The sequence below is a fragment of the Apis cerana genome, linkage group LG9 (assembly GCF_029169275.1).
Source record: "Apis cerana isolate GH-2021 linkage group LG9, AcerK_1.0, whole genome shotgun sequence".
Classification (NCBI taxonomy): Eukaryota; Metazoa; Arthropoda; class Insecta; order Hymenoptera; family Apidae; genus Apis; species Apis cerana.
In genome coordinates, this window is record NC_083860.1 from 10,099,954 (window position 1) to 10,119,370 (window position 19,417).

The 19,417-nt window shown below is 39.2% G+C and overlaps 2 protein-coding genes across 9 annotated transcripts in view; one reads left to right on the plus strand and one right to left on the minus strand.

The window, feature by feature from the left end:
* The window catches only part of LOC108003606 (igLON family member 5), a 361,825-nt gene that overhangs the window by 127,532 nt on the left and 214,876 nt on the right, over window positions 1–19,417 (plus strand). Inside the window, exon 2 of one of the 4 annotated variants that reach the window (XM_062079528.1) lies at window positions 17,601–17,714. The exons of 2 other annotated variants lie outside the window; for them this stretch is intronic. The gene's annotated coding sequence lies outside the window, so the exon portion shown is untranslated. The remainder of the gene's footprint in view (window positions 1–17,600; window positions 17,715–19,417) is intronic. One more of the 4 variants, XM_062079525.1, reaches the window with a different exon arrangement.
* Window positions 4,970–19,417, minus strand: part of LOC108003620 (zwei Ig domain protein zig-8) — a 236,933-nt gene continuing 222,485 nt past the window's right edge. For all 5 annotated transcript variants that reach the window (XM_062079530.1, XM_062079532.1, XM_017066027.3 and 2 more), the window contains 3 exons: window positions 8,196–8,351; window positions 7,237–7,570; window positions 4,970–6,461 (listed from right to left, as the gene is read on the minus strand). In XM_062079530.1, coding sequence (XP_061935514.1) covers window positions 6,322–6,461; window positions 7,237–7,570; window positions 8,196–8,351 — 630 coding nt within the window. In that variant the 3' untranslated portion in view covers window positions 4,970–6,321. The remainder of the gene's footprint in view (window positions 6,462–7,236; window positions 7,571–8,195; window positions 8,352–19,417) is intronic.

The following is a 19,417-nucleotide window of genomic DNA, read 5'->3' on the forward strand; positions in this document are numbered from 1 at the left end:
ATATACAAACTTGTGAATTTCGCCTCGAGCAAAAGTTAATTTCCAATGCTGAATTATTTGTATCATAATTTAGTTTGCAGGTAATATAAAGCGCATGGGAGAAAATCAAGGTAACGAAGAGCAATTATATAAATTGTTGATTTATGTGCGAGCGATGTCCGGCATAAAATCTTTCTTGTTGATATGTAACTTTGTAATTAATATAATTATTAATTCAGAAACATGCCAGTGGATATTTTACAATTTCATCCAAGTTTCTCCTTTTTTTTTTTTTTTCGAACCTTTCCACGAAATGAGTAATGCAATTTGATGATGCGTTGAATGATAACGAACGATGTAACGATGTAAAATGTAAAAACGCGACATAATTGCATTGTTTTTTAATACGGAGAATAGATCGTGTAATGGTGGTCATTTCAATTACTTATTTTTTTTTTTTTTGTGATAAATCGCTCATAATTCTTTTTTGTCATTAACGATACGATTCAAAAAATTTTGCAGATGATGACATTTAATCCTTTTGTTTCTTTTTTTTTTTTTTTTTACATCCATTTTATCGATCAATTTTATATGATCACTTTCAATATCTATTATTCAGAATCGTATAATTCATTCTGCCCATCGGTTAACCGATTTATCGAAAATGGATTCGTGCACAAAAGTAGGTATTTGTTTTATTTAATATAAAACGATGGACAAAAACAAAATCATTTATGTTACGGTTCAATCGATTTCATAAATTTTCGATATCAATAGTAATCGTATACTTTGTACACACTTATTCGTATAATAAATATTCGCACATTCATGAAATTAAATTTGATGTTTTTCAATATTATTTATTTAATCCCTTGTTGTGAAAAGGGATCCGCATTAAATAAATGAAATATACACGTTTGACATCAATAATGATCTACAAATAAATATTTCGATACTTTAAAAAACAATCAACCGAATGATATTGTTATAGATGAACATGTATAAAAACAATAATTTCTTGAATAATCATCATGTCTGATAATTGCCAACCAATTTTTTCGTCTCGCCTGTTTTGCATTTCGTTACTCTCTGCGAATTTTCCCAGAGATCCTATCGCCATTTTAAAGTTGAACTCGTGACACCAACGGTTTGTCAGAAATTGCTTTTCCGAGATTGATTTCGTTTCATCCGCTGGTTACGTGTATCACTCTGTCCACGCAAAAATATAATTCTACACGTACAAATTCTTGATTGGATTTATGGACCGTCATTGACTACGTTTCGTTTATGAGTATTTTCAAATTGAATTAAACTAGAATCGTGGTGCAAATACAAAAAATTATTAAGAAATGTTCCAGATTTTCAATTTTTACATAAAATCATCATTCTGAAATTTCGATAATTCTTTCGAATTGTTAAAAATTCGTAAGCTCTTCGTTCGATCGGTTTCGACTCAACCTGAATTCGGCTTCAAAATATATTACGACATAAATCCAACTTCGATTCGAATAAAAACCTTAATTTTAATGATACGATCCAATCTTACTTGAATCTAGAAAATAAATTTATCTATACATTTCTATTTCTACATCTATACATAAAAGCAAACGTTTTAATCTTAATTAGAATTGCCATTAAAAAATATTCTAGATTTTTAATTTAAATAAAATCAATGTTTTAAAATTTAAAAAATTTCGCTAACTCCTTCGAATTATTAAAAATTCGATTTTAAAATATATTACAACAAATCCAACTTCGGTTATCCGAGTCGAATCTAGTCAAATGTAAAAATCTTCGATCCTTCTCGATCCTTGCCGATCTTACTCGAACCTTGGATCTAGAAAATAAATTTATTTACACATTGCTAAAAGCAATCGTTTCAATTAAAATTATTATTAAAAAGTATTCCAGATTTTAATTCGAATAGAATCAACATTTCTAAAATTTAAAAGATTTCGATAATCCTTTCATAAAATCATAAAAATTCGTAAATTCTTCGTTCGATCAGATTCGACTCGAAATTATTAAAAGTTATTGTTTTCGCGTGACGATAAAGCAAAGAGGCAACTAGATTTTGCCCTTTCGCCGTTTCGAAGTCCGCAACGAAGACGCTCGAAGAATGGAAAAGTAAAGGTGCCGTTGGAATTACCCCGCTACGTGTGCACGTTTATCGAGATACTCTCACAGAACACTTCTTTGAAGAAATTTCAAACTTTCTCGAACACCTCTAACTCTGTCCTCTGCCTCTCGATACCTCTCTCCCTTCCGGCTCCTCCTATCTCGAAAGAAAGTTGGGTAGAGATTCCGCAACCGGGACGTTTCATCGTCCCCTTTATCCCTTCTCGTCCTCGTTGCACTTGCGTTTCTTCTATGCGCAGACTATGCACGACCCTATATATAAAAGGCTTACCGAAGGTGAACATCTCGCCTTATCGCGGATCACTGGATTTCACTCGAATCCGAAATATTGCGAGCTAACGTCTCGTCTCGCTATTCTTCTCGACCTTTATTACGTTCTGGAAACTCTGTGAATTAGAATTGCGAATTTAGAATTAAAAGGATATCAACGATACCGTAACTTCTCGCGATTGAATTAATTAATATCATTAGATTGAAATTTTGAAAATTAAACAATGCGATATTTCCTTGTGTGTAACGGCAATAAATTTCGTAAGGAAGTGAATAAAGAAGGAGGAATAGAATGAGTAATGTTCCACATCTTGGGACAGGTTGGTGGACGCTTGTTAAAGAAACCTATTACAAACCTGAAAATGAAAAATTTCATTTCAGTGTTATTACTTCCTTTTCACCGCGAGGGTAAAATGCGTCAAAGCCTTGGTTGATTTTATTTACAAAATATTTCCATTTCAAAGGGGATACAATGTAAATCGATCTAAATCGAATTTAAATCTAATTTACACTTAATTCAATTTTTAAAACGTTAAATAGCTATAAATAAATAAGTAATAAATAATAATAACAATAAAAACACTTTCGCGGCAACGAGTATTGGAATTGGACATTGGCTTCGAGAAAATAATACCAAATCGATGAAATTTCTTTTGATGCTTTTCTCTCTAATAATAATACGATTATTACCCATGTTTTCCCATGTTGCTTCTTGCCTCGATGCATTTTCATCGACGAAACGATTCTATCATCGCAAACATCTCACATTCCTCTTTTCACAATTTCTCTTACCTCTCGATTTGTCCCGAAAGAAAGATTCTTTTCTCCAGTTCCAAGGATCTATGAATGTTCCAAGCTGACAAGCGAAAAAAGAACGCTCTTTGGTGAACGAGTCGCTACTCCGTACCCACCCTTTTATTGCAGTAGTGTTTCAATTTAGCACCCGTTAAAAGAGTTTCGGGTGCTTTTATCGCGAAAGTTCTGCGCGGTCAGATAGAAAATAAGACGAGAAAGCGCACGGGGTCGGGTCAAACAAAACGGGGTTAAGGGACACACCGGGGGAGGGTGGCGGGTTCGAAGTGGAAGCAAGAGAAAAACGGTGATACGCGGTACCTCCTCGTGACGGCGCTGACTATGGTCCGCGTTACACAGTTTTAAACGTGCTTTATAACCTAAATTAACTCGTTATCGCGTTAATTGCTCTTGGTATCTCCTCCACGTGTCAGGAACTATCATCGTTTCTTCGGAATGAATCTTCGAAAATTTATCCGCTGAACAAAAAGTTGGACTTGTTCGAGAAATTAGCTCGAGATAGAAAGAAAAGCGATTTATTTTAGCGATTTTGAATGACTTACTTGAACAAATTTTCGATGCAAAAAAAAATTTGAATTTGTTGATTTATCGATTTTGTTATCTGGAAAAAAAATATATCATGTAAATCGTGCAATACGAGTCAAAGTAAGATCGTTAAATAAAGGAAGTAACAAAGTGATGTCGATATTCTAAAGCAGTGGTAAAAATTAAAGGAATCGAATTATTTTATCCGATATCGATTACGAACGAAATTGGCATTCTTCTCAGTAAACGCGGTTTCGCGTTCGATATCCTTATCGATTAATCGTGTCTAGAACCGCTCTTAGAAGCTCGTTCCGCGGTTGCAGTAATGTTAGTGGCCGTCGTTATCCGAGCTCCCCCCAGCGGATTTCGATATTTCTCCAACCGAATTTGCGGTTGAATTAATCCGTTTTAACAGGATTCCAAGCCGAGATAACGAAGACTCTCGTAATAACGTTTGCCACTGGCGTGTTAAAGCTCGCGTAAAGTTCGAAGACTCTTCGGGAGAGATAGATAACGCGGCGGGGCGAGCCGTGCACATTTATCGGGCTGAAGCTATTCCAACAACTTTCCTTACGGAGTTTCGTGAAATAACTTTTCCTTCGTGTCATTTATTTCACGGTGATCGTGCTACTTTACCTTCAATTTCCTGCCTCATCGTTTACCTATCGAACAATGGAAACAAATGGTAAACTTGTCCCTTGGAAAAGTTTTGTGCGCGACACGTCGCGATGTAACGTATCGCGCGATTTTTCGATTCGACACGTTCGCAAAGTGAAGACGCGAATGAAATTATCGACCGAACATGTTCACAAAACGTCGTGAGGAAATTATCGACCGAACATGTTCACAAAACGTCGTGAGGAAATTATCGACCGAACACGTTCACAAAACGGATCGTGAGTGAATTATCGACCGAACACGTTCACAAAACGGATCGTGAGTGAATTATCGACCGAACACGTTCACGAAACGGATCGTGAATGAATTATCGACCGAACATGTTCACAAAAACGAATCGTGAGGGAATTATCGACGGAACATGTTCACAAAAACGAATCGTGAGGGAATTATCGACCGAACATGTTCACAAAAACGAATCGTGAGGGAATTATCGACCGAACACGTTCACAAAAACGAATCGTGAGGGAATTATCGACCGAACACGTTCACAAAAACGAATCGTGAGTGAATTATCGATTGAACGCATTGATGAAAAGGAGTCATGGGAAAAATATCGATCGAATTTTTACGATTAATGTTTTATTGAATGTATAATTAAGGATGTAATATTTACATTGATTCCGTTCACTTCAATGGACGCGATAAACGTGCGAATCGCGTGAATATCTGTCACGAATCTCCGATAACGGGTATATATCCAGCAAAATCGATTCACTTCACGATCACTTCACGAAAAATCACAAAGAGGACAGAGAGCTTTCGCGATTTTATTTCAAAAAAAAAAATCTCCAACACTCGATATCGGAGATTCGACAGAGGATCGAAGGAAGAACCACTTTCACGTCACACAACGTAACGTGTGCTCGTTCATCTCGAGTCCAGAGAGTGTTACTTATACGCTACCTGTGTATGTGTGTGTGTGTATGTATATGTATTGTACGTAATACGCCCATTCCTCTCGTGTAGAGTTACGTGTACGTGTATAAGTGTACATTCATAGCATACGTATAACGCGCGTATGTACGAAGGAAACGCTTCACTCATCGCGCACAACGACGACAGAGACTACTAAACGAGTAGAAGATGATCCTCGAATCGACAGGTTCCCCTATCCTCTCTTCCTTTACAAAGAAAAGGACAAAAAGAGGAAAGAAGGAGGAGGAAACTCGCGTCGTTCGTATGAGCTCCGCGTCGCGCGTCATTCTATTTCCGAGAGAAAGAGAGAGAGAGAGTGAGTTAAAGCGAAACGTATCTTACCGCATACTTCTAGATCAATTCCACAGAAACCAGAGAGAAAATTATTCCGACCGTTCTCGGCTATTTCTGCGGGACAAAGAAACGGCGAGATAATGAAGGAAACACAGAGACGAATAGGAGAGAGAATAGGAGGAGATAAAAGGGCGTGGAGGAGGGTGGAATAAAAGGCAGAAGGGAATGAAACAAAAGGATACCTCTGGCTGGGTAAAAATCCTTCCCTCGCGATCGAACGTCGCATTCCCCCCTCGAGAATAGGGAGGACGCGAGTCTCTTTCTCCCCGGAGAATGGTTGAAAAGAATCGGGCGGGTGTACGCGAAAGAGGGTCCCCGCCGAAAGTGGCGGCCACACCAGATCCTCGCTTCGTTCCGTCGTGTGTTCATACGCGAACTAATACACGTGACGACGACGACGACGACGACGACGACGATGACGACGATGACGACACGTTCCAACGTGTTTGGCGGCGGCATTCGAAAGAAAGGATATCGTCCTCGTGGGATCGATCGTGGGAGTTGGAGGCGAAAAGACGAGTCCCGAATGGCCGACCGATCGTTCGACTCATCCTCGCGGAAGAAGATGGACCGGGTTTGCGGTGGTGCGGGGCGGCACGACTAACACACCAGTCGCCTCCCCCGCGCCGTAAGTTGGAGGGCGATTCATGTCGGGTAAAGGCTGGTGAAACTCGGTATCCTCCAGCTGACGGCCGCCAGGAGGGACACCAGAAAGTTGCTCGCCAAAATTGCCGGGCCAAGATTCCTCCTGTCTCCGCCGTGCATCGCCGCCGGTTTCTCCTCCTCTGAAACGAGATTAGAAACTCTGACTCGATGGCTGCAAAAAACAAATTCTTTCTTCGCGGGAATCGTTCTGCTTGAACTGGAATGAGACAGATAGAGATAGAGAGAGAGAGATGTTTCACGTACCGAGCGAGGGAGGAGAGAAGGAGCGTTCTTCCGTGTTCTGGAAGAAGGAGAGAGAGAAAGATATTTTCGTATAGAAGCGGTAAAATACCCCTGAGGGCGGCTACGACGTTTTAAACGAGCTCGACTCCTAGTCGGACACAGGAAGCCAGCTAGAACTTCGGACGAGACGAGGTTCGTCTCTTTTTTACATCTTCGGTCTTCCTCGTTCGCCTCGAACTTCGTCTCCGTACTAGTAGTAGTAGTAGTAGTAGTAGTAGTAATAGTAGTCTGGTCACGCGCGCAACGATCTCCGGAATACCGGCAACCTGATCGAGGAGATGCTCGAGGGGCAGTAACGTCAAATCTTGCTTTTACACCCGGATTTCTATCGAACCATTCGAAATATCGATGTATCCGCACGTAACACGGAACGTTTCTCTCCTCCTCCACGGGTATTCGATGTTAAGATTTTGTCTTTCTAGCTTACGAAACTCTCTCGATCCTCTGCTTCTCTGTTAATTGAATCTGTCAACCTGTCGTCAAATCTTGAGGAAAAGAAGATGATTGAAAAGAACGTTTGCGATACTATTTTATGGGAAGCGATTACGGGAGTTGATTTATTCCACATTATTTCTCAAAATTAATAATAGATCCCAACGATTTCATTCTCACCTTCGATCACGTGAACCATCACGTATGCAGGCTTGGCGTTGCTCGGCGTGCAAGTGTAATTGCCGCCATGCGAGGGTTTCGTTTTGTTGACCATCAGGATCGATCCGTTCTTGGTCAGCTCGACTTTCACGCCTAGCTCCTCGTCGTAGTTGATCATGTGCCCTTGGCGATACCAGAAGACGTAGAGGGGCGATTCCGCCGCGGCCTTCAGTTGACACTCCAATCGAAGGCTCGAGCCTTGCTTCACGTGCAAATCGGGGGCGCCTGGTATGATCGAGTACGCTTCCGTGATCTTCAACCGCACGAAATTCCGTTGCACCGGATGCGACGTAATCTGAAATTTCGACGAGCGATTTAGTTCTCCGTACAGTGAATGCTTCCCTCGATCCGATCGGTATCTCTCGTACGGAGACACCATTCGTATTCTAATTTGAATATCTAGCTCGAGACACGCTTCCACCGAAAAAATGTTATTCCTTCGCGATTTCGAATACCACGATTTCGAAATTATTCGAGATCTCGAGTTTATATCGAGTTTATATCGTAACGCGCGTATGATGATGACGCGTTTGATATCTGAAAATTTTAGGAATATTCGAAATTATTTATATAGGCCAGAAGTAAAGTTTTCGAATAACTTTTTCAAAGGCAACGACGGATACAGTCGCCGGTATCCTTCACGGTATCCATCCGGGGGGAGAAGCGTTTGACAAGACGGGGTGAGATTCGTTCGTTTCATCGCCGAAATATTCTTTTCTCGTGTTCCTCCTCTTTCTCGTTATGCGCGCGAGAACAAAACGTTCCATAAAACTTACGGCCCGCTGTAAATTTAAAATATCCTCCCTGTTTTACGTTCGCGAAATAAACGGTATGCATGTTCCGCGCGAACAGAACGAAGCACACCGTTCCATTTTGGATGTGCCCTTTTATATTACAACGTGTAGTTGCACCCGTCTTACCTGACACTCGTATATACCCTCATCCTGAACGGTAACCGCTCGTATCTGCAGCAACCAATCGATGCTCGAGTGAATCACGACGAATCGTTTGTCGACCGAGTGGGTGCTCTTGCCCACGGTTAACAACCGCCTGTTCTTTCGTTTCATCCATGTGATCTGAAATTGAAAAAAGTTTAATTAAAAAAAACCGGCAGGCCTCGCCCCATATCTGTCCATAAATTTCACGCGCGCGCGTGTGTGTGTGCGTTCACTACAGGCGAATGACCCTTCTTTTTTCTTCTTCTGTTTTCTCTTTATCAAACGCGAGTTGATAAAAGTTGAAGGAAAGTTGGTCGCGCGTTTCGAACGAAGATCAAATCGGCCGAAAATTTCAGGGAATCGCGCCGTGAAACCAGTGCCTGCCGCACGATGTCGTATTTCAATGGTAGCAGCCCCGAACCAGTTAGCGTCGCGCTAAAGTAGCCATGAATACCTCAGGCTTTCGCCTGTACTGAAAAATTGAACGGAGTCATTGAATCGACCATCGTATCCACCTTCCCGTACTTTCGTAACTAACTTTACCCTCGCAGAGGATGTAATAGTGGGATATAATAAATTGTGTGTGCCGATCTTTTTTTTTTTGTATTCGCTATTCACCAAGCTAGTATTCATAAAGATTTGACGAGATTTTCTTTTGAAAATATTCAGAATTTTTATCAGTAAAAAATAGATTTTTTAACGACGTCTATTCAATGAGGATATTTAATGGGACGTTTAATGGTATTAGCAAGTATCATTCAGCTTTTTTTTGAGAGAGAGAGATTCTTTGAACGAATTCTATTCGAGATAACCGTGTCATCGGGTCGCAAACTCGACGCATTGGAAATTTAGGATAAAAGGGGCGCCATCCTCGATAAATTCACGGATATCACGGATTAATCAGATAACAAGTAACGAGCGATTTTCTTCGTAAAGCCCGAAATAATTCAGGGATGGGGACGAGTGGGCCGTTCGTTGTACAGGCGTTAAAAGCATTTAGGTCATTTACGGTAACGATGTATAGGAAACAGCATGTATCATATCATAGGCAATAGGGAGAGGAGTAAGCCAGGCTTGTGTCCAATATCAATTACCAAGGCCATTAGCGTACCCTAATTTCAGGGTAATTTTCATTCCTGACCGTGGTGACCACGAAACTTTACTCAATTTGTCCGACGCCCGTCGATTCCCGCCACCACCACCATCTCCTCTCCCACCCTATTCTATCCGTCGCCACCCTTTCCACTTCGAAAAATCCTCTCCTTTCCCCCTTCTCCCCCTCTCTTACCCCGCCGAAATTTCTTAAAACTTATTAAAATAACCTGTCGCCACCCTCTTCTCAAGTCTGTCGCTCTCCTCTCGCAACATTTTAACCCGCATTTTCACAAAGCGGCATACGTCGATAGTACGCGTCGAAACGGTTTCGTTCGCCGCGCGTTTAATCGTCTCGTTGTACGTCCCCCAATATCCTGGACGCGGTCGGGCAAGAAGTTGAAAATTGGCTCGGAGAAACAAGTTTACCGGTTTTCAAATTGCTCGTTACGGCGGCGCGCGGGTAAAAATGAGTAGGGGGAAATCGACTTTGAAAACAGATTGGACAAACGACCTGCACGTGGTCGAGCCGTGGCGGCCGAACTCGGGGAGGGGGCTGGAAGCAGGAATGTAGCAGGCCGCCACTCGTCATAATGCGGAAGCCGGTAACGAGTTTCCCAGTGAAACAGATTCAACCCGACCGTAAATATCAGAAAATATCACGCGCGCGAACCCGTGACGCGTTTACAAACGGAGGGGGGGAGGGGAGGGGTTCGAAATTCGACGGCGAAATATACACGCGTCACCTGCGCCTGCACCGTTAATTTCATTAAAGGTGTGATTCCGTAATTTCCGTATTTTTGATTCGCGTTGAATTTCGCGTTTCCGAGTACATCGTCCGTTTCCCTTTTGCCGCTGTTAATGTATTCCTCCGTGCTTATTTGCATCCCAATTTGAAAAACGTTTTCTGCAAAAATATAAAATAAAATAATAAAAAAAAGAAGAATTGAAATTGAAATGGATTGAAAGAATACGGAATCGTTGATTATTTTATTTTATTTTATTTTTTTTTTTGTTTGAAAATTAATTCAACCTCGATGTTACGTTTCATGAAGTTTTGTCGATCATTGAAAGGAGGGTGGAAAAATTTTTGGAAAAATTTAATCAAGCTCGATCTATTCTTGCGCCGTGATGGAAAGTGGGGGTCTTTACGAGGAAGTCTTAATTCGCCGCGAAATTGAGGAAATTGTACAATTGAATTGTGCCGATTGAAATGAGACGTTCACTGTCAATCTAATCGATCCTGCCACAACTTTCAATACGTAAACCGTTTTAATGCTTAGTCGGCGCGTAATTATCGCCGATTCCATCAAACAGATCGGTAGGAGACCAATTCTCGGGTACATAACGTCGGTGAAACCATCGACTATCTAATCCAGGATGTTTCCACGTAATCCTGAATTCTGTTAGAACGAGCTCCGTTATCTCAGATCGATCTAACGTTTTAGGCGAATCTGCATCCTCTCCATCAACGTTTCCTTAAAAAAAAAAAAAATAAAAAGATATTATCGTACGATTTTTCCCCTCGATCTTCGCGTCTTCTCTACCTTTTTAAAATATTTCACATTCCGAATGTCGTGCAAATAGATTAACTCATTGAACAATAATGCAACGAAATCGATTTGTTCAACCGAAATGCAAATCGTGGTTTGAAACGCGATTTAATCCGATTTCATTAATTTCCCCTTAATTTCAACTCTTAATTTCGTCCGCGAATCCGCTCATCGCTCTTCTTAAACGTGGCACGTATGTTTCGAGAATCCTCCCAAGGGATGCTGTTAAAGCAAGCGTAGGCAAGAAAACCTTCAAAGAGAGAGAGAGAGAGAGAGAGAGAGATCGTATGTGTATACACGTATACACGGACCGTCTCGGTACATAGAAGCTCGTGGAGCTTTTCAACCAGAACTTCCACCAATACCGGTGAAAGCTTAATTGGAAACGACTATCCACGGCAGCCTTATACCCTATTCTTAATCTCCCGAATGGGAATTGCCATGAACCGTGGAGTCTGTCCTTTCTGCGATCAGTGGATAACGATGTGGCCGCGCTTTTCGTATCCTCACGAAATCTTAACAAACTGGTTCATGGTGGAGGGTGGAGCTTGTTCGAAGAAGCCATTATACGCCGGTAAAACGTCTTCGAAATTACCGGGGACCCGGTTGAATTATACTAGCTTCCTTATTACACAAATCTCCCCTGGCGGCATTAAGGAAAATTATTCGCCTTCGTGGAATCCTGTACACAAGAGACACGACCAAATATATCTTTCACCAGTAAAATCCATTTTCGCCTCATCGAGTTTAACGTGTTATTTTTGAGTTAAAATATATATATATATATTTTCGATCGTGTTTTCAATTTCGAATTCGATGGATTTCTCGATAGAGGATGGCAGTGTTTTTAACATAATTTGGCACGTATCCTCTGCGTGAAGTAATCCATTTTCAGGTTCTCAAGTTTAACGTGCAATTTTTAGTTAAAAAGATATATATTTTCGATCGTGTTTTCAATTGCGAATTCGATGGATTTCTCGATGGAGGATGGCAGCGTTTTTAACATAATTTAGCACGTATCTTCTGCGTAAAGTAATCCATTTTCGGCTTCTAGAGTTTAACATGCAATTTTTAGTTAAAAAAAAATATATTTTCAATTTCGAATTCGATGGATTTTTCAATAAAGGATGGTAATGTTTTTTTAACATAATTTGGGATGCAATGGCACGTATCTCATCTGCGTGAAATAATCCATTTTCGGCTTCTCGAGTTTAACGTAACGAATTTTAGTAAAAAAAAAAAAAAAAAAAATTGCACGCATCTTCGATCGTATTTTCAATTTTTGAATTCGATAGATTTCCCGATGGATGAAGGTAATGTTTTTAACATACTTTGGGAAACGAGTGTAAAATAAATTGGCGTTATCCAATTACTGGTGGAATAATTATTATCGGGTACGATTGCATTATTCGACGGGATACACGTTGAAAGTTCATCCGATTACACGTTTCGAAAGGTTATTCCTTTAACGAGGAAAGATTTTCATCGTGTGTTATTGAGAAATTACAAGCAAACTTGGTGTAGAATCACGCGCCCTTAAGATTATTAGTGGGTATTAATTGAGCAGATTTATGGGAAAAGGGTGTGTAGATCCGTGGATATCTACCACGTTGAATCACGTTCGAGATTGGTTGATATAACTCGTGCATCGAATCTGGATATTTTCGAAATAACAAATTCGTTCGAGATACGATCACATTTCGTATAATATTTCACATGACATCTTTAAAATAACATTATTTGAAATAATATTCGAATTTATGAAATAATATTTTAAATTATACATTTCAAACAACTGTGTAATTTTATTTCGCTTAATTCGAATAATTACTCGAGACAATTTAAAATATTATTTTAAATGATGTTACATTATTAACATCGGCGATGAAATAAACGATTTTAATTTATTTATAAAATATAAAACTTTTAAAACAACGGAATAGAATAGCCCAATCGTGCCCAATCAATAAATCTGTATAAATTTCAACAGCTTTCATTTGGATTAAATAAATTCAACGAAAATAAACCTATATACATATATATATATAAAATTTTAAACGGGGACGCTTTCGAAATCGGGAAAATAATTTAAAGCCGAGAACTCGATAAATTCGAAAAGTGTTTGCCCTTTTTTTTAACGTTCGTTACACTTCTAACGATAAGAAAGATCTCTCCTCCATAAAGACGGTCTCTCCACCAAAAGACGGTAATAGGAATGGAAATATTTGTCGAGAAAGGAACGTTTGCGCATTTATTAAACCTCTTCTCAATTGCCTCTTCCTTCCTTCCTTCCTTTCTTCCTTCCTTTGTGTTATTCCTTGTATTATTTCAAAAAAAAAAAAAAGAAAGAAGAAGAAAAAAGAAAAAATTACAAATTTGCATCCTCGTCCCTTGTTTAGCATTCAGAGAGTATAATCGTTTCCCTCGTTTAATCGTGTTTAATCTGATAAGAAAGCGGACTAGGAAAGACTCGTCCTGGAGAGAGATAATACTCGGTCGTTCCATCCTGCTACCTCTAACGGTGATGCAATCTCGATTGAGCTGACAACGTAAAACTAGAAGGCGTTCCCAACGGCAGATGACAGTTACGATCTTTACTGCACACGGTTCACCACTTAACGCGTGATTTAACCCCAATCGACGTTGCGTCGGCCGCCTCGTTTCGCGGTTCCTGTAAATTGGCAAGTTTAACCGTGCGGTGAATAGGTAATGACAGATTTATGCCACGATAAAAAAAAAAAATTGTACTTTTACAAGCGAAGGGAACAAGCGAATACCGGTAATTCGGTTCCTCTGTGAAAAGTTCGATGGTAACGATGTGTCAATTTGCCTCGATTTTTGCCAATCCATCGTTGCAAATTGCGTATTTTGCGCCGTTTTTTTCTCTCCCTTTTTTTTTTTTTTTGGTGAATTTTTTCGAAGAGTAAATTATTTTCTCGTTAATAGAGAGGAAAGATGTGAAAGAAAAAGAAGAAGGAAAAATAGTTTAGGAAAATGAATCGATTCCTCCTTCGTTTCACAACATAATCCTAATCCCAACGAGAATATCGTATTTCTGAAACGTTACCTTCTGAACGAAATAATCTTCTGGTATCGCGTTAACGTTGTATCGACACCTTCGATATCAAACGGACTCGAATATTGGCCTCAAACCATCGAAAGTAATGAATATAAAATCGATCCACGACGGATAACAAAATTTCCCTTCACAGGAACGATTCTTATAGCTGGCGCCAATATTTCATTCAACGAGAGAATTGGAACGATTATATAATAAGTGGTCTTCGTGCCGGAATAATTTGTCGCATTGTTGAAATCGGTGTTTTGGGTAAATTCGAAGAAAAAAAGGAAAAAAAAGGAAAAGAGCAGCTTCGAGTTTACGAGGATATCGAATCGAATAAGCGCGGAGTTACAGAGTTCCTCTCTCGAACGCGACTAGACTGCTCTGGAACAACATTAATCAACGTTACTTTGACCGGAACCCACTTAAGGTGGCTGTTCTTGGAAATTCCCTTCGGCAATCAGCCCATGGATTTCTCACGATCGAGAGAATTAATTTCTATCCTCGCTTCCAGTGTCGAGATATTGCTTATATCCGAACAACGATAGATTAGAGCCGGACTTATTAATCGATTAAGCGTTGGCCGTTTCGACCGTGATCGAGGGGATCGGGTAAACGAAAGATTCGAGTTGATTTTTTTGTTTAACGGAGATAAATCTCTCGATTTATAGGGAAGAGAAAGTTGAATATGACTCGGTAATGCAACATAGATCGTTCTCAATTGGATCACGTATGAATTTCGATTTGAAGAGGTTTTTCGGGGGAATGAAATTCGTTTAATTTTATAAATGCGCTCGATTCGGTAAATATTCAATTCCATTACGCTTTCGAAAGCTAATCAGAGCGTAACCAAGCACGAATTGAAGATAGATTCGATTAATCTAGGAAGAAAGGAGAATATAAATTATACCACGTTAATTATTCAAATAATTTGACGTGGCTCTTATATTTTAAAAACCGCATTTTTTTTTTTATTATTCAAAATCAATCATCTTTCGATCCATCATTTATCCGATATTTAGAAGAAATTCATTCGACAGGATTCATTATTCCAACCGTTCGTTTCACTTTTCCATCGGGATTAATTCTTTTTCCAGGAATAATTTAATCTTTCAAATTGTACTATTAATTCGACAATATTATTTGAGGTGATATGAAAAGAGCAAAATCCAATCCTGCTGGTTTAGAATCGACTACGTGCGTTCCACCAACAATTCAATCTCGGATCCCTTTGTATCCTAGCTCTCAATTTCTTCGAGTAGATTTTTCTGATTGCTACACGCAAGGAGATATACGCACACTCGAGGAGAAGAAGAGTTTTTCGAAATTGATATTCCTCGAAACGCGCTCTCGTATCTCTTTCCCACCATCACTGATCTCCTCCACTTTTTCTTTCACTTCCCCTCCACCCTTCGTGCTCTCGATTCGATTTCCAAGCTTCTCTACACAATAGTAACTCAACACGCCCTCTTTGTTTCTGTGTTTCTTTTTTTTCACGCGACATAGATGAATTATCTTTTATTCATGGCTCACAGATCGATGCAGGATCCCCGCCAACGACGTTATTTGCTCCCTGACGTCGGCCAGAGTGTGTTTCGTATAAGCGTCCATAGCATTGCCACTTATCTTCTTACTTTCCACGGTCAGAGTGCACGCTCGCATAACGGAATAGATAACGGAATAGATAACAAGGTAGACGCGATCGAACGGGAAAATGTGATGGTTATATATTCGATCGTTCCATTGTTGAAAAGGCCATTTTGCCCCGTTTTCCTTTTTTTTTTTTTTTTTAATACAATATTCATCACTTAATGGAGCCATTTTCACTCCGTTTCGAAATTTATAAAGTTTGAAATATCGTTACGCATTTATGAGGAAATCTTCGGTTTCGAAATTTATTTGTACAATCGTTAAAACTATTATAACTTGTAAAATCATAGCTGGTGAGGATGAAAATTGGAATAAAACGAATATTTGTGGATGGATATTGGAAAAAAATGAAGAAACTCGATATATATATATAGTTCAAAATTCTAAAGAACTTTTTATCGATATCTCTGAACGAACAAAACGGTATTTAAAATAAATATTTTATTATTTTCTATATTTTTCACGGTAAATGGTACGATGTTCTAAACTACATCGATACAATCTTATTTATTTACGTATTAAAAAGCTGAAGTTAGCCGAGGAAAATAAACATACGTATAAAGCGTAAATGGAAGTCACGCAGTGGAACAAGCCAGTATATGGTCAGACGAGTGAGTCGGAAACCGTGTATCGAACGACTTTTATTCCATTTTATTTTAATTACATAATTGTCGCGAGTTTAAACTTAAACAAAACGAATCTTATTTGCGGAAACGGAAGAGAATTTTTGTTCAATACTGAAAACTAGGAAAGAAAATATAATTGACCGAAATAGAAATATATATATATGATCAAAGAATCGGTCCTTTCCTCTGGTAAAAAGATTTCTCCTCTTATATTTCTTTCTTTCTATAAAATCTTATCAAGTGTTTCCTCGGATATGCTACAAGCATTTGGACACCTGATGCAGTCTAAAAAGTTTTTATCAGATCGTAACTTTTTTCGATCTTTATTGGATCGTATTGAAAATATTTCTACAAAGAATTAATATTATAGAATTACGCGCGTTGAAAATTTAATTCAAAAAGTTATAAAATAATAATAATAATAACGATCTTTATATTATAAATTCGCGATAAACTCTCTAATTCTTCTTCTTTTTCTTCTTCTTCTTCTTCTCCCTTTATTTGTTTTCCCTATAACTTTTCAATAAAAGAATCGCCAACCACGCATCGATATTCTTTCTTCACTTCTCCCTATTCATAAAATAGTTCCACGTCGTTTTTAGAGAAAACCTATGACCACACCCTCCCTCTCCCAGTGCATGGACATATTCGTACTCTAATAAAAAAAACTCGGCCGAAAATCCGTTCGATCTGATCTGTCCTATAAGAAAATCGTTCGTTTCCACGATGTCGAGTGGAATTCGATTTCGACATCTGGCTTTCGTCGCCACGAAAGTATCGAGGGAGACTTCTCCACACGCTTCGTGTACACAACCTAGATTTTCTGTCATTCCCCTTTCCCTGTCGCCCCTTTTCTTTTTTCCTCTTCTTCCTTTTTCCCCTCTCCCCCTCTCTCTTCCTTTCTTTTTTTTCTTTCTCTCTCTCTCTCTCTCTCTCTCCTCCTGGAAAACTTGAACGGAGCACCTGCTACGGTATCGGTTTAACGGCGCAGCCTCGTAAAATATTCTGAAATATTCCCTGCTCCAGGAGTTCGAAGGAAGGCGAGGGAAACACGATCGAAGGAAAAGAAGAAGAAGAAGAAGAAGAAGAAAAGAAACGCGAAGAAATAAAAAGAAGGAGAGGAACGTGGCTGGCAGGGGAAAATATGAGATTCAAAATATGTGAATCAATCGAGGGGGGCGGTCGCCTAATCTTGGCTGACGCAGGAAATTCCACGCGTACCTTTGCCGGGAATCAAAATGTGAAAGAATCGTGGTGATCGATAGAAATTTTTAAAAGGATTCTTAAAAAAATTCCAATCGATTCTAACGTGAGGATTGATTAGAGCTATGTTGCAAGCAATTGAAATTTATTTCAATTATAATAATTCCATTATTTATCAACTTTTTTTATTTTTTTCTTTCAGAATCGATCCCTTCCAAGGCACACAGGTATGAATATACCATGTAAATACTTTACGTGAAATGCAGATTATTGAGACGAACGGTTTTGGAGAAGAACAGAGGAGATATGAATAAGGGTGATCAGGATTTCTTCATACTTAACTATTTCGTATCGATTTAAAGAATTTCACGAGCAACCGGAAGGGGCAAGAGGAGGAGGGGAAGGGGAGGAGAAATATAAGGGTAGGAGGAGGAAGAGGGAGAGAATGAATCGCGGATTGGGCAGAAAGGGAAGGACGAGCAATTTGTCTAAAAGTTCAGGGAGGTAGAAAGAAAATTAGCGGGAGCTGTGGCCGAGCTATTTGTTATCGAGGTGGCAATAATGTTTTCCAGCACGAATTGCCGCGACGTTTCCACGAATTTCAGTCGTGCCGAAATAATTAAATTTAACGGTATTAACTAGTTGAATTATTGGCGTCGAAAAATTTGCCGATCCGTGGAAATCATTTTGCGCGAATAAATGATTGGAAAATGGCGAATACGGTCGAGAAATCTTTAATCCTATATAAAATAACATAAATGGATAAATTTCTGTTCTAACTATACTTGTTAATCTTCTTTTTCCGAGAGTGACTTGATAAATCAACTCTTTTTTGTATAGGCGCGTGGAATTTTATTTCATTCAAAAAAAAAGAGGAGCTTTTAATTTTCTTTTATAGCCAATAACCTCTCTTAAAGATTTCTTTTACGTCTCTCCCGTTCTCTAAATTACGTCTAAATTCCGTTACTAATGAAATATATATATATATATATAACCGAACAGAAATCGATTAAACAAGTCACGGACTTTTCTTCGAATCAATTAGAAATACAACTGAGGATTCTTCGCCTGTTTAACCGTGATTCGATTACAGCGCAAAGCTTGCAAAGAAATTAAATTCACGGCACAAAAGAAGCAAGTTTGAAAATAGATTGGAAACTTCGCGCAAAATCAGCTTAGAGACGATTCCGACCTGTTCCATTCCCTGTAATCCATTGGACAACATTAGACGAAAAGTTTATCTTTCTTCTTTTTCCTCTTCCCCCTCTCTCAATGTTTGATATTTATTCCATTCCAACTTAACGGTTCACTTTGGAAAAATAAAAAAAGAAGAAAACACCCGTTTCATCCTCTCTACAAGACTCCCTAACTAAACGCTTTCGAGATTATAAAAGAGTCGGATACGTTCGATTCTTGACGATTCGAAAGAATGATGACAGAAAGGGATGTGTACGCGTATAAGAAACGATATATCTTCGGCTTTTAAAGCTCAGTGGCTCGTGGTATTATTCAGTCTTGAATCCCTCTTTTTCCCTCGATTTACTTTGTGTATGCCGTCTGGCGAACGGAAATTAAATGAATATCACTCAACTCGGTGCTCGGGAAATGAAAATTGAACGGCCGTGAATACGATGGAAAAGAAGATATTTAATGGAACGCCAATATAAAGTGAAAGAAAGTCGTGGAGGAAGACGGGGAGGAGAAGAAAGCAGCGAGACGTAAAATGTATTCGATTAAAAAGTCTCGAGATGGTCGATCGGAGTTTGTTCGAATTAAAAAATATAATACGGAAGAATGGTGCCAACATTCTCCTCCATTTCCTTCTCTCCAGCGTGGATCGTGGAGGTAAATCGAAGGCAATGATCGAAAGGTAGACACTTGTTCGTCTAATCCCGTTGGTGATTTTTGGTGAATCGCTTTTGATGAACCATCTTGATCTCTTCTCGAGGATGAAAAGCTTTCCTCGTGTTTTCCCAAAAGCTCGTTGATTGACCATTGCCCGAGAAAACGGCTTATCAA